This window comes from Lynx canadensis, chromosome B1, assembly GCF_007474595.2.
Source record: "Lynx canadensis isolate LIC74 chromosome B1, mLynCan4.pri.v2, whole genome shotgun sequence".
Lineage (NCBI taxonomy): Eukaryota > Metazoa > Chordata > Mammalia > Carnivora > Felidae > Lynx > Lynx canadensis.
Window position 1 is genome coordinate 44,415,865 of NC_044306.2, and position 16,225 is coordinate 44,432,089.

A 16,225-nucleotide genomic window follows, 5' to 3' on the forward strand; every position below is an offset into this window, starting at 1 on the left:
ATACATTGGGTAAGAGTAAGAATGAGGGTAAGGGATGTATCATAGTCCCAGGTTTCTGGCTTGGCAACTGATAGATGGAGTTTCACTTTTTTTTTTTCCTCCTAGGAAGGACTGGAGGAAGGACACATTCAAGTAGAGTAAAAACTGAGTTTATTATTAGGTCTTTTAAGCTGCTTGTGATATATGAGGGAAGCTGTCAGACATCCATTTGGATTGTGGCTATGGAGCATATTGGAAAAAAGTGCAAAGTAGGGATAGTTTACAGATTATGGGGCAGCTGCCATGTATATTAAGAAGGTTTGAATATCACCATTTTATTCAACTTCTGTTAGCTGTGTGTGTGATTAAGGGCAAACCATTTGATCTTTTTGAGGGCCATTTCTTTACATCTCTAAAATGGGAATAATACTTGGCTTCGTAGAGTTAAATAAAGTGTGATATGTGAGCAAGACCCATTTTATAGTTATTTGGAGCAGTGGATGCTTGGAAAAGTTTAGTCACGTGTATACAATTTGAGTTGGTAGGAAAGTCAGATTATGGAAAACCTTGAAAGGCATGGAAGAAACTTGGTATAATATGGAGCCTTAGAGTTCTTAGTACGGGAATAGATTTATCTAAGTTTGATTTAAAGACACATCTTCTAAATGCTATTCAGGAAGAAGTTAAAGATGAGAAATATCTAGAAAATCAGTTGTCATAGTTGAGGATTAAGGTGCTGAGGGCCTGGCCTGACATGGATGTAGAGATCAAAGAACAAATCAGAGATTTCAGTGGAAGGAACTACAGGATTTGTTCAATGCCTCATTTTATGGCTTAACAGCAGGGGGAAGAATCAGTGACTAAGACCATGTGACTAAGGCTTTGAGCTTGGGAAACCAGAAAAATAGTGGAAGCAATGACAAATCTGGGGTAGCCTAAAAGGAAAACTGAGTTAGGGAAAGGACAGTTCATTCAGTTTTGAATGTATGACTCTTAACAGTGTGGTTGTCTTTGGGTAGGTGGATATTCTCTGGCAGTTAGATATTGTGGTAAAGACTGTAGAATTAGAAGTCAAGAGATTAATTCTTTTTTGGGTTTAATCACTAATGAGCTTTGTGGTCTTGGAAATTTTAGCATCTCAAATATTAAATGTAGTTGTCTAAAAAATGAAGCTAATACCCGCCCTGTCAGCCTTACAGGATTGCTTTGAGGATCAAATAAGAATGCTTATGAAAATACTCTGTAATTGTAAACTCCCATATAATTATAAGGTGCTAATGTTATTTCTTAGTTCAAATTAAAATGAAATACTTGGTTCAGGGCTAGAGAAGAAAAGGAGAAGATACCAAACTTCTTAAAAGTTTGTGTTTGGAACTAAATCGGAAACATCAGAAACCTTAGTCTCTGAATACATATGCCTGAAAACCTCTGTAGACTATAATTTGGGAGACTAATCTGGAAGCTGATCTTGTATATGACAGTTATGAGAACCAAAAACACAGATTGCATCTTGTCAAATGCCAGTATTTAACTTGACTTCAAGTTGGAAGTTCAAAGAACTTTTGAATTCCACCTGTATGGTTGCCCCATGTATATTTACAGAATTTTAGAACATACCATTCTTATGTCTGTGAGCTGTACATTTTGGCCAAGGTTCAATTTAGGGTAATGTTTCAGTTTTCTTCAGCTATTTGTAAAGAAGTGATTCCTAACATTTATCAGCATTATCAGTATGGTATGTTGGTTAGCATCAGCAGCTCTGAAACCAGACTGTTTAGATTAAATCACAGCTCTGTCAATTAATGACTAGACTTGTGCACTTGAGCACATCATTTAACCTCTCTGTGCCTCTATTTCCCCATCTGTAATGGGAACTAACCTGAAGGTTTTGGGGAGGATTGAATGTAGTACTGTATGGAAAGCAATTAGAATGGTTCCTGGCACATAAGAAGTGCTATTTAAGTGTTAGTGGTGGTTATTATAGAACAGTTTGTTGTTATTTTGGCAGTGATCAAAGAATAAAGTACGTGAACAAGAGATTTTGATCCTCTCAGAACTTACAGCTGAGAGAAGTGGAAGGGTGTCGTGGTAAACATAATGGGCTGTAGAGTTATATTTACTTAGATTCATATAGTAATTCTGCCCCCTTTGCTTTATGGTTTCAGCAAACCACCAAATCCCTCTGAAGCTCAGTTTCTTTGCCTATGAACCAGGAGTCAATGTCTATCCTACAGAGTTGTTATGAGGATTAAATGAGATAATGTATAAAGTGCTTGACCCAGAGTAGATGCTAAAAAATGAGAGAGTTGTCTAACACCCCCGGTCCCCTGCCATACTCGTATAGAGTGGTATGGGCAGTTTGATTTCCTCTATGCTCTCTTTCTCTTGCTTGCAATTATAGAACTTCTACATTTCTTTCCATTTGTTAACAGAGTAAACAGCACCTGTTTAATTGGATATACCTTGAAAGTGTATTGTCAGCTATCATTTCCCTCTTCCTTTGCTGTTTTGGGTTATATGCTTTATTATTATGGCAAATCCTACTAGAATCAAGATGGTAGACATTATTAATTGGTCATAGAATTGGCTGGACTATAGCCTCAAAATCCTTCTTCAGGATAAGAAGCTAAAATCAGCTCATCAGACTCAATACAGTAGAGAAATCCTCTCTGCCTTAGAGCTTTCTAGAAGAAATGTTTATGGGATTATCAAACTAATATCTGAGCTGTCCATTAATCCTCTCTCAAGATATGGGCTTGTCAAACTTTATGACAAAACAGAGTGGTTGTAGAGCATTTCCTGACAGATGTGCTTATCTGTATTACAACATTGTTACACAATATGAGCATCTTTAGGCACCTTCCAGACAGGGTGCAATAATCTTAAGAGCAACTACAATGCAAAGATTGTAATGCAGTGACCCAACTAAGTGTGCATCGGAATCAGCTGGAATGTGGGCTTAAAACAGACATGCTGTAGGCCTCCCCCGAGGTTTATTGAATCAGATTCATCAGTAAATAGACCTTGACATGTGCATTTTGTAAAACTACCCCAGATGATTCTATTTATGCCGCTGGTTAAAAACAACTCAAATACTGTCAAGAATGTTAGGGAATCAGCTATCCTCATATACTACTGGTATGAGGGTGAATTGATATATAGCACAGCCTATAGAACTGTTTTGCAGTATCTATCAAAATTTCAAACTTTCCAATAGGAATACATACGTGCACAAAGATCTAGTTTCAAGAAAGTTCCCTGTTGTATAATATCAAACAATTGTGAGCAACTAAGTGATTGTCAGTACACAGATGGTTAAGTACATTGAGTTAAATACCACAAGGAAACTATGTAAAGAATAAGATATACATGAAACATATACATGCCAAGGTAGAAAGATATCTAGGATATATTGTTAAGTTGAATAAGCAAGTTACAGAATAAACCCTATTTTTAAAATTTTATATCTAAATATAGAGAGAGAGAGATTTGGAAGAATACTCACCAAAATATTTACAGTGGTTATCCATGACAGAAGAATGGGAATGATGGAGGAGGGAGGCATAAACCTTTCTACTTTTGTATTTAAAATATTTGCTGGGAACGTGGGTGGCTCAGTCGGTGAAGCATCTGACTTGAGCTCAGGTCCTGATCTCACGGTCTGTGAGTTTGATCCCTGCTGACAGCTCAGAGCCTGGAGCCTGCTTCGGATTGTGGGTCTCCCTTTCTGTCCCTCCCCCACTCAGGCTTTGTCTCTCTCTGTCTCCCAAAAATCAATAAATGTTAAAAAAATTATTTTAAATGTGTGCAATAAGATTTTGTTATTTTTGTAATGATAAAGAGAACCACTGGGCAAAACATGAATGATTTAACGTTTATTTATTTTGGGACAGAGAGAGGCAGAGCATGAACGGGGGAGGGTCAGAGAGAGAGGGAGACACATAATCGGAAGCAGGCTCCAGGCTCTGAGCCATCATCAGCCCAGAGCCCGACGCGGGGCTCGAACTCACGGACCATGAGATCGTGACCTGAGCTGAAGTCGGACGCTTAACCGACTGAGCCACCCAGGCGCCCCAAAACATGAATGATTTAAAGGAAGCTTGTATGGAACCTAATTTACATGTGTCAAAACATTGCTTACTTTGCAAATACCAATTTTAACCTGAGACTTAAATTTCTAACTTGGGAAACATAAAGGAATGCAAAACAATTTTGGATGTTTGCTAAGAGGATAAAATTTTGTTACTGAAATTGTGAAAGTAATTGAGAGTTTCAAATAGATAAGCATTTAAGGTAAAAGACATTTACCTTGTATCAGAATTATATTGGCTACTTGTTTTAAAAATCCTTAGTGCTTGTGTATATCTGGATATGGCAATTGAGTACAGGATATTGTAGTGACTTTTTTTCAATTGATAAGCCTCTAGCCTGTGGGGATATTAACACCTTTTAATCTCCTCTTTTAAAACTTTAGGCCCGATGAGAGAAAGGGAAAGTTAAGGATGCTGGAGCAGAACAATGGATTTCTCTTTCTCTTTCATGCAAGGGATCATGGGAAACACAATTCAGCAACCACCTCAACTCATTGACTCCGCCAACATCCGTCAGGAGGATGCCTTTGATAACAACAGTGACATTGTTGAAGATGGTGGCCAGACACCATATGAAGCTACCTTGCAGCAAGGCTTTCAGTATCCACCTACAACAGAAGATCTTCCTCCACTCACAAATGGCTATCCACCATCGATCAGCATGTATGAAACTCAAACCAAATACCAGTCATATAATCAGTATCCCAATGGGTCAGCCAATGGCTTTGGTGCAGTTAGAAACTTTAGCCCCACTGACTATTACCATTCAGAAATTCCAAACACAAGACCACATGAAATTCTGGAAAAACCTTCTCCTCCACAGCCACCACCTCCTCCTTCGGTACCACAAACTGTGATTCCAAAGAAGACTGGCTCACCTGAAATTAAACTAAAAATAACCAAAACTATCCAGAATGGCAGGGAATTGTTTGAGTCTTCCCTTTGTGGAGACCTTTTAAATGAAGTACAGGCAAGTGAGCACACAAAATCAAAGCATGAAAGCAGAAAGGAAAAGAGGAAAAAAAGCAACAAGCATGACTCATCTAGATCTGAAGAGCGCAAGTCACACAAAATCCCCAAATTAGAACCAGAGGAACAAAATGTAAGTTGAAACATTTGAAAAATTTTGTAACCTTTCAGATTTACTGGAAGTCCAAGAAATATTTTCAGTTTTTATCTCTTCAAATATAAATATTCCTGATAACTTCTTTCTTCTAATCCCTAGCAAGGAACTTGGGATGTTATTATAGGTGCTGAGTAAGAAATTTTTTGAATAAATGAATGGACATCATTAGAGGGAAGAAATATTTTTAAGACATCAGACACTAAGAATCTTGCTGCTTATGTTTCTTTGTCTAATAGCTTCACTTATTTCTATTTGCTTATAATAAACTCCTGGTTTCTAAAGATGAAGAAAGGCAGAGAATATGGTTAATTATATTGGTTTTCTTTATTTTGAACTAACTTTTCCCCGGAGAGCTTAGATTTAAACACTCATTACCATTGTATTTGCTACAAAATAATGTGAATAGAGGAACTCTTTGTATTAAAATCAGAGTTAGTATTCATATATATTAAAACTTTAGGTGGACTGTATGTTAACTAAAATTGAAATAAAATCTTCAGGTAGAATTTTTATAAAAGTCATTCTTCATAGGTAAGATGCATGCTGCCAATTTTTTAAAATATCTCTGAGGTTTCAGTATGAATTTACTTAATAATAGGTATGTAACAGATCAATCCTAGCTTGAATGAAGAGTTTTTAGTTACTATTCTAATACATAGTATGAATTGAAGACATTTCCCAGACATTGATTTGAGAAGAAATGGATATTTTTATAATACTAGTCTGCTTTTCTGTCTGATCTGGTATGCCTGAATAAGTTAATTTATTATCTTCTGTTTAAAGAAATGTTTACTTCATACCAACTCACCTTTCCCTCAGTAGCTGGGTTCCAGTACTTCATTCAACTCAAATGTGATCATTTTCTAGAGTAAAAGGCCACACTGATTCTAGACTCTCATGAGTCCCGGTGTAATATTTCAGTTTTTCTCATTTTTCTGTAGTTTTATTTATTCATTTAACAATACTGTTTAAGTATCTACTCTTAAAGTAGAGCAAGGAATGAAAGTAAAGATGCCTACTTCCAGGTTGCTTATATTCTAGTAAGAGGAGCCAGAAAATACATGCATACATATGTACATACATTCAAACATACGTATAGTATAGTTTGTATAGTATAGTATAGTAGTATAGTATAGTATAGTATAGTTTAGGTAGTATTAAGTGCTGTAAAGAAAATAAAACTGGGTAATGAGATAAAGAGTAATTAGAGACACTTTAGCTATTCTGGTGTCTTAGTTCTGCATTTGTAAAATGAAGGCTTTGTAACTAAGTGTTTTCTGAAATGCCTAAATTTCTGAAATCATTTCTTAAATGCCTCACCCCTTGAACTTAGCTCACATAGTATCTTATACAGACTGTATAAGTACAGCCAAGTGAGCACACATTGAGCACATCAATTACTTCATTAAGTAAATGAATAAACGGAAGGAGAAAAGTTAACTTTTTGCATTCCAGATGCATTCACTGTAGCATTTTTTCCCTAGACCTACAGTGAAAAGGTAGGTGATACACTGTGACCCTTGGGAATCACAAAAATGCATAAAACCTGAATTTGGTTAAAACCAGAGCTAAAGCTTAGTTCCTGAGAACTGTTTTGTTGGCCCATCTTGCTTTTGCTCTAGACAATCTGGCAGATAGGAGAATATCCAATTTTACTTACTGGGCTAGACTTTTTACCTCTTTTGACAAGGTACATTAAAAATATATTTCAAAATAGAAACAGGTCTGGAAGCATTTAGAGGCAGGATAAGACAATCTGCTTACTTTTTATATCCTTTTTATTTTATTGGAATCTAGGAAAATTGAGTGCAATGATATTTCTAATAGTCCCTTTATAATGAGATTTTAAGTTTTTGTTTTTTTTTTAATTTATTTTGAGAGAGAGAGAGAGCAGGGGAGGGGCAGAGAGAGGGAGAGAGAATCCCAAGCAGGCTCCACACCATCAGCATGGAGCCCGACATGGGGCTCAAACTCATGAACCGTGAGATCATGACTTGAGCCAAAACCAAGAGTTGGAAGCTTAACCTACTGAGTCACCCAGGCGCTCCTAATAGTGAGATTTTAAAGCCCATTCTGTCTTTGTTGGATATGTGCTATGCCTGGCTCTTTGTATCACTTAAACCTTGAGTTAATTGTTATATCCAAGGATTCAAATGATTAGATAGAATTTAAAAGTTTTAGTTCATTTTCTTTTTGGTAAATCATGTGGGGTATAGTTTAATATGTCATTATTTAGGATCTTACAGTATCTTGAGGTAAAAGAATATCAATTTGACTGAAGGTATAGATGTAGTATTGATTGCACTAAATATTACCAAGACCATTGCCTGAAAGTTGAGTTTTTGGTGAAAATCCAGGTTTTCCTTCCCCTCCCCCATCCTTTTTGTCCTTGCCCCCTTTCCCTCCCCCCCAATGTTTCTCTCCCTCTTTCTCTTTGTTACTCTCCCTTCACTCCTCCCTTTTATTCTAAAGAGAAAAATGAGAAGATCTTGTTAGTTGAATTTTGATTAATTAAAATTTATCACACATAGGGGACAGAGCTAAAGAAGTGGGCACCATTAAAGTTGTACTCCATTCTGATAATAGAACTTTAAAGCTAGAGCCTCCCAAGACTCCTGTGAGTGTCATGCTTCACTAAACTATGCAGATGACCAGTAATGTGCACAAAATGATTGGTTTTGTAACTTTGTTTTCTTTTTTTTTATTATTATTAGGTTTCCTTAACTTGAACAACATTTATTTTGTTTCCCTTAGGATAGTTTTTCGTGTTTTAATTTTTGACACCGTTGTGCCTCCTCATTGTTACTAAGGGTCCAAGCACTTGGTGTTTAGCATCGTAGAGGCCTTAGAAATGAAAGGGAAGCCCAAGTGAGAGTCTGCTGACGCAACTGGACAGCTCCCCTCCCCAGATGCTTTAGGGAAGCATAATGAGAACTGAATGCTTGGAGGAAAAGTTTGAAATGTCCTTAAGCTGGATTTGTTTTTATATGTATTTTTGTTCCCTAAAAACCCAGTCATAAGTTCTTTTTTGAGCAGTCTCATTTAAAGTAATCCTTAATGATTTCACTCACTACTTTTTTCTTTTTTTCTTGGTATTTGATCTATAAGTATCTCCTCCCAGTTCTGGGTTGTTTGGCCTTCTAAAGAGTGGCTGTTATTTGGAACGACCTAAGTATATTTTCTCAACAATAAAATGTGTCCAAACATCTAGGCAGCAGGAGACCTGAGATCACTACTGAAATTGTATATTCTGTAAAGCTGGTGGAGCTGTTTTCCCTCCTATCAAATTAGAAACATGTGAAAATGTTTCTGCATGTCTTCCTCCCTGGCAGGTGTAATGCCTCAGGCATGTGAGCGTAGGCCCTATTCAAACATTGGTCTTCCACCAGCACCTCAGTGGGCTTATCCACTAAGACTAGTCTCATTAACTCTTAGCTTGCCATTTTCATTTATAAAAAGCCAAATAGCTTCCAGTCTCCTCAGCACTAAGTTAGAGCTTATATTTGGTTCTCTAGCCTCAGAGTATTAGGTCTTAAAATTCTTAGAAACCGTTTAAGTGCAAAATGTTCCTTTTGTACAGATGTTTTAATGTTTAAGGTTATGACCTTAAATAGTTATTTAGAAAGTAATACAGAAAGATGCACGAACAATTTACTGCCTTTGAATTTTTCTTTCCACCTTAAATGTTGACATAAATTTTGGGTTTTTTAAAAGAATGTGATTTTGCTTAATGTTTTGAAAATTATTAGGGATTAGGAATTCTAGATTTGATGCATATTATTCATTTTAATAAATCTCTTGGGTTTTAATAAAAGTACTAGACCAAATTCTTTAAAAAGGAGTATTTTGGATAATGTAATTTTATTTTAGCTGTTTTCTTAACATTTTTTTTCCTGTTTAAGAAACTTCTTGTTATTTTTTCCTGGAATATAGGTCTTTCCATATGGAATCAACTAAAAATGTAAAAAAGAGGTATATACCCATAAAATCAAAAATTTAAAACTAAGGAGAGCTAACTCACTGTCATCTTTTTCTCAGAGTCTCTCTTCCTAACGCAACACTGTTAGTACCAAAAGGTATTTCTTGTCCTTACTTGATTTAAATCTCTTTTAAGCTTATCTATCCTTTGAACAACTAATGGAAAATGGATATTATACCCAGAAGTATTTTATCTGTTGACATTTTCTGACTCATTTTTCTTGACTCCTAAGCATTTGACTTCCAGTGACCATTTTGTCTTAAAAACTTCCCTTAATTGGTGTTTGTGATACTATGCTATCTGTTTATCTTCTTACCCTTTTTTTTGAGCTCAAATCGTAGATCTCTAAATGCCTACTAGATATTTCTATTTTGCCCATGTATTAGCATATCTTGCAATGTATATTTCCTTTTTATCATTTCAGCATCCTTATTTGACTTTCTTATTTTCCTTTCTTTTATATAGTCTTGAAAGCTTAGAATAAATCTTAAGCTTGCTTCTCTCCCTTGCCATTGTTTTCCTTTTAAAATGGCTGTATAAACAATTTTAGTTCTGTGAAAGTGATTTTAACAGTGTTTCAAGCTAGCCTGAAATTGAAAAGTGAGCATTCTGGAACAAACCAAAATAATCAAAAAAAGATAAGGCATTTGAGGGGCTCCTGCGTGGCTTAGTCAGTTGAGCGTCCGACTTCGGCTCAGGTCATGATCTCACGGTCTGTGGGTTCGAGCCCCATGTCGGGCTCTGTGCTGACAGCTCAGAGCCTGGATCCTGCTTCTGATCCTGGGTCTCTCTCCCCCACTCTCACTTTGTCTCACTCTGTCTCTCAAAAAAAATAAATGTAAAAAAATTTTTTTTTTAAAAAAGATAAGGCATTTGAATAATAAACAGTTTTGAAGGAAATCCTGTCTTTAATCCAGAAAGGGAAGAATGTTAATGGGCTTCAGACCAGTTCTTACAATAATAGTAGGATTTTGTTGTGTGGCAAAGATGAGTCACTTCTTATCTGTCTGCCCTCAAAAGGAGTCACAGAGATCCCTTACACCCAGACATTATGAAGAGTGAGTGTGCGGAGGAGGACAACTCGCTTTCTTAGCGGCATATGTGCTTCCTCAAGCGGTCTTGTCTTCCTGCAGTAGCTGAAGAATGAGAAGTTAAGGTGAAGGCTTAAGCTGTATCTGTAGATTGAAGTGAAGCTACTGAAAGGGACTATGCAAATGTGGACAGTATTTCCAAACTGCTTTATTATTATACCAGTGATCAGGAAGACAGTTTCCACTTGAACACAGATTTTTCTTTCCTTGCTCAATGAGTGTGTCCTATTGGATTATGTGGTACCACCACAGACACATCTGACAGCGAATTTTGTGCCCATCGACAAGTTGCCACTACCTTTTTTCACCTGGGCTGTTTTCAGTAACCTAATTAAACATTCTGCTTCTCCTCTTGCTTCTATTTTCCGCATAATAGTTAACATGATCTTTAATGCATAAAGTGGTGTGTGTTACTTCTCTACCTAATCCTCATCAGTAGCTTTTTACTGCACTTAAGATAAAACATTTGAATATACTTATGAGGCCCTCATAATGTACCCTGTCTCCCCTCTGTCATCATGTAACCTCTCTCTCCTTTGGGCAATTAAGTCGGTTGTAATGGCCTTTCTGCCATTACCAATTCCTACCATGAAATTTCTACCTTTTTTTCTTAATTAAAAAAAATTTTTTTAATGTTTTTATTTATTTTTGAGAGAGAGAGAGAGAGAGACTGGGTGCAAGCAGGGGGAGGAGCTGAGAGAGAGACACACAGAATCTGAAGCAGGCTCCAGGCTCTGAGCTGTCAGCACAGAGCCGGACGTGGGGCTTGAACTCATGAACCACAAGATCATGACCTAAGCCGAAGTCGGACGTTCAACCGACTGAGCCACCCAGGCACCCCTCTTAAATTTTTTTAATGTTTACTTTTGAGAGAGAAAGAGAGAGAGAGACACACACACAGAGAAACAGAGCATGAGTGGGGGAAGTACAGAGAAAGAGGAAGACACAGAATCTGAAGCAGTGTCCAGGCTCTGAGCTGTCAGCATAGAGTGTGATGTAGGGCTGGAATTCACGAACAATGAGATGCTGACCTAAGCCGAAGTTGGAGGCTTAACTGACTGAGCACCCAGGCCCCCTGAAATTTCTACCTTTTTGAATCCCAGGAACTGCACACATGCCATGACTTCATTCTGGAATGTTCTTCCCACTTTTTACTAGACTATTCATCCTTTGATTCTCAGATTACAATTTACTTTTTCAGAAAGACCTTTCTTGACCTTCATATTTAAGGATGCACCCCCCCTTTATTTCTCTTCATACATTTACATTGTATAAGTGTATGTTTTTATTTGTTTAGTGTCTGTCTGTCCTACCCAACTGTAAGCTCTTTGAGGTAATGGATCAAATCTATTAGTTTCATCATTGCATACCCACCTTCTAGAACAGTGCCTGGAAATTCATAGGCAGTGTTGAGTAAATGACTGATACTTGGAGTTTAGGGTATTAGTCTGGCTTATCATTTCCTTGTAGTTAAAAATCTTTCTACAATTTTTTATTTAATAAAACTTTATTTTTACTGGTATTACAACAGTGTCCTGAATTAATTGAATTGACAATTTTAAGTAGCTTCTAGAATTACTCATATTTTTAAATTGGAACTAAGACCTAATTTGATACATATATCTTTCTTTATGCCATCTAAATTAAATTCTGTTCTTTGACAAGTGAGAAGTTTTTTAAATATCTTTTTTTTTTAATTTTTTTTTAACATTTATTTATTTTTGAGACAGAGAGAGAGAGAGCATGAACAGGGGAGGGGCAGAGAGAGAGGGAGACACAGAATCCGAAGCAGGCTCCAGGCTCTGAGCTGTCAGCACAGAGCCCAACGTGGGGCTCGAACCCACGGACCGCGAGATCATGACCTGAGCCGAAGTCGGACGCTTAACCAACTGAGCCACCCAGGCGCCTCAAATATCTTTTTAATTATAAAAGTAATATGCTTTATACAGAAAGTACCAATAACACAAAAATATAGATCTGCCTGGAGCACCTGGGTGGCTCAGTGGGTTACATGTCTGACTCTTGGTTTCACCTCAGGTCATGATGTCATCATTCTGAGAGTTCGAGCCTCAGGTTCGGTGGTGACAGTGCAGAGCCTGCTTGGGATTCTCTGTCTCCCCATCTCTGTGCTCCTCCTCCATTCACACTGTCTCCGTCTCTCTTAAAATAAATAAATAAATAAACTTAAGATATATATATAGATAGATCTTCCTTCACCATTTCCCTAATCTCATTCCCCAAAGATAACTACTCTTATCAATTTGATATAAAATGTATCAAATACTTTTCAAGGCATATACAGACTTTTAAAATAAAAAGTTGGAAGATGTTGATAGATATGTAGATTACTGACATGGAATAGTGCTATACTTACTATCCTCTGCTTAGATTTTCTCATTTTGTTTTCTGTAAATAGTTCCCTAAAATATAATTTCTCGATTGAAGAGGGACATATTTTGAAGTTTGATAGATATTTCCAAATTGTCTTCCCTAAGGGTTCCAGAAAAATAATTTTTAAGTAACCTATTTGTGGATTTTATGATTAGAAAAATAATGTTATCATAGACAATTTGACAAATACAGAAAAGCACACCAAAAAAAATCACTTTTTCCATCACCTGGTGGTATTCTAGTTTTTCTTTCTGTGTACTTAGAAAAAATTATTTTTCCAAGATTGGAATCATACTATACAGATTGGTTTGCAATTTGCTCTTTTCAAAAAATGTTCTATTATTTTCCCATGTCCATATATATATATACATATATATATATATATATATATATTTTTTTTTTTTTTTAAGATCTTATTTTTAAGTAATCTCTACACCCAACATAGGGCTCAAACTCACAACCCCAATATCAAGAATCACGTGCTTCACTAACTGAGCCATCCAGGCACCTCTTCCATGTCATTTAAAATTCATTTATATTTCTTTGCTATCTAGTCATAATGTATTTAACTAATTTATGTTACTAGACATTTAGATTGTTTTCTAATTTGCTTTTATAAATAGGACTGGTGTGCATATCTGTGTGTGTGTATATATTTATACCTCTCCACGCTTTTTCAACATACATATGTATTTAGAAGTGGAACTTCTGGAACAGAGTCTTAAAATTTAAGGCTTTTCATTCATGCCAGATTGCTCTCCAGGAAAATTCCAAGTTATATCTTACTAGCAATCTCAGAGTACTCATTTTTCTGCACCCTGTTAGGTCTAAATAAATAAATACATAAATAAAATAAACAAATTAAGTTTTAGAAGTGATGAAATAAGAAATGAGAGATACAGCTATGGCGTGGAATAGACCATGAATGTTAAGACATCGTGCACTGCATACGTTGTATTCTTACTACCTACATTATCCAGTTAATAAATGTCCTTTATTCTCTTTGTGATTTAGTTTTGATTCTTTTTTGTGTATGTCACTATTCTTTGGTTGGCTGCCATTTTATTTTTTTTAATCTATACCTTTTCACCTAGAGACCAAATGAGAGGATTGACACTGTGTCAGAAAAACCAAGAGACGATCCAGTACTAAAAGAGGAACCCCCGGTGAGTTGTTATATTGAATACTGTCTAATCAAGTATGGTGTGAGAAGGTGAAAGCAGGGTGATTAAAATATAACACATGTTTACACATATTATTATAGTTCCATACTTCTGGATTTCCGAAATTGTACTGAAATAAATCTTGGAGCTGGTTTAAGAGGTAGATACTTTCAGTGAATTATTCTCCTTTTCAAAACTATGACCACCTTTTCTTATCAAAGTATAATCAACATGTAGCATTGTATTAGTTTCAGGTGTACAACATATTGATTTGATATGTGTATACATTGCAAAATTATCACCTCAATATGTGTAATTACCATCTGTCACCATACAAAGTTACAAAAATATTTTTATGACACCTTTTTAATGGATTACGTGAATTCTCAAGGTCTCTTATCGATAAGACATCAAGAATATCAGTCCTATTTTCAGTATTTGGAGTGAAGCTTATTGTTTTCCTTCTCTTCCTTTTTGCTAGTTATGGATAGGTATCAGGGAAAATATAATTGAAGATAAATTTTACTAGGTTAACATGTTTAATGTACTTGTACATAATGTCTTTTTTTAACTTTGTGTGCTAATGAAGTTTTATGACCTTTTCCTGTAGGTTCAGCCAATATTATCTTCTGTTCCAACAACAGAAGTGTCAGCTGGTGTTAAGTTCCAGGTTGGCGATCTTGTTTGGTCTAAGGTGGGAACCTATCCTTGGTGGCCTTGCATGGTTTCAAGTGATCCCCAGCTCGAGGTTCATACCAAAATTAACACAAGAGGTAACTAAAGGCATAAATAGATATTAAATAAAAGGTGGGGGGCGGGATTGAATCTTAAATATTGTATATGAGTGTGCACATAATATACAATCTGACACCAAAATATCAGGGCTTTTTTATGTTTATTTTTGAGAGACAGAGACAGAGCACAAGTGGGGAAGAAGAGAGTGAGGGAGACACAGAATCTGAAGCAGGCTCCAGGCCCGAGCTATCAGCACAGAGCCCCACACAGGGCTTGAACTCACCGACTGTGAGATCATGACCTGAGCTGAAATCGAATGCTTAACCAACTTAGCCACCCAGGTGCCCCCAAAATATCAGTTTTTAATTACTAGTGATAGAATTCTGGTCATCTTAATGGGCAGAAAGCCTCTACACCTGAGACAGTCCTTGTTTTCCCTTTTACCACTCTGCATTTTATAATTTCTTCATGCTGCTTCTTTAAAAAACCTTTATCTGACTGACCTCTCATATGAATTCCAAAAGAAAGCAGATGGGTAAGTAATAAGATGTCTTATATGGGGGAAAAAAAAAGATGTCTTATATGAGCTTAGTGGGCATTTGGGCCATGCTTTCTCGCTGTACGTTTTATTTCATCATTGACTACTATGGATAGTAATTTTTTACCCACACAGTGTTTTCAATCCTGATGAAATTTTCACAATGCTTTTTTTGCCTCCTTCAATCCATTTTTTAATCTGTAAATTTACTGAGACATCCTTATAAATTCAATACAACATAGACGTACAGCTTGAATCTAGCTATTTAGCATAGAATCCTACCTTAGGAATATTAATGTTAAGAAAAAGATGTTTTCTAACTTTTCTCCATTTCTTTTCATGGGTTTGACCAAAACATGTTGACTAGATTATTGGGATTCTAGAATTTGGAATGGACTTGCTTAGTTAGCCAGAGGAAGGTTTGAGTTTGGAATTTATTTCTGGATATTTGTTTTGTGAACTCACTCTTGTTACATGTTGAGTTCCTTATTGTTTGTGACAACTCTGCACCTATTTTTCTCTTTAAAATTTCTTTCTTGCTTCCTGTTCATTGTTATGAAAAGAAAAAATGTCTACATAAGTCTTGCAAGTCAGATTTGTGACAAGATCAGCCATATCTATAACTTTTGTGCTACATAGCCAGTAATCTGCCCTGGTACAGGAGGCAATTATCTGTCATTATAACCTGCTAATTAAAGGTTGGGTAACTGGAAGCATCAATGGAGCAGACGTAAAAAAACAAAAACAAAAAAAAACCAGCATTGTGGAATGTCTACTTTTGTGGAGGGCACTATGTTAAGCATTTCTCTCATGTATTTTATACAGTCCACATAGCAGCAACACTATGAAGTAGGTACTATTATTATCCTTATGTTTTGAATAAGTAAATAGAGTTTCAGAGAGACATATCCAGAACCTCCACTCTTAAGCATACTGTGTATTGAAAGGAAAGTTCATTGAATTCACCTAGTCATAATTTACCAAGGTTGGAGGAAGGCAGTCAGTCCTAGTTCTTTCATTTATTACTTATTACTCAGAGTGTTGGACTAGTAATCTCTGAAATACCTTGAAGGTTTAATAATCTATGATTTTATGAATAGGAGAAGAAAGGGACAAGGATTTCCCAAAAGGA

At 36.2% G+C, this 16,225-nt stretch overlaps 1 protein-coding gene across 6 annotated transcripts in view; it reads left to right on the plus strand.

The window, feature by feature from the left end:
- Nucleotides 1-16,225, plus strand: part of NSD3 (nuclear receptor binding SET domain protein 3) — a 119,253-nt gene that overhangs the window by 41,336 nt on the left and 61,692 nt on the right. For all 6 annotated transcript variants that reach the window (XM_030312600.1, XM_030312602.1, XM_030312601.1 and 3 more), the window contains exons 2-4: nt 4,454-5,172; nt 13,752-13,823; nt 14,431-14,593. In XM_030312600.1, coding sequence (XP_030168460.1) covers nt 4,498-5,172; nt 13,752-13,823; nt 14,431-14,593 — 910 coding nt within the window. In that variant the 5' untranslated portion in view covers nt 4,454-4,497. The remainder of the gene's footprint in view (nt 1-4,453; nt 5,173-13,751; nt 13,824-14,430; nt 14,594-16,225) is intronic.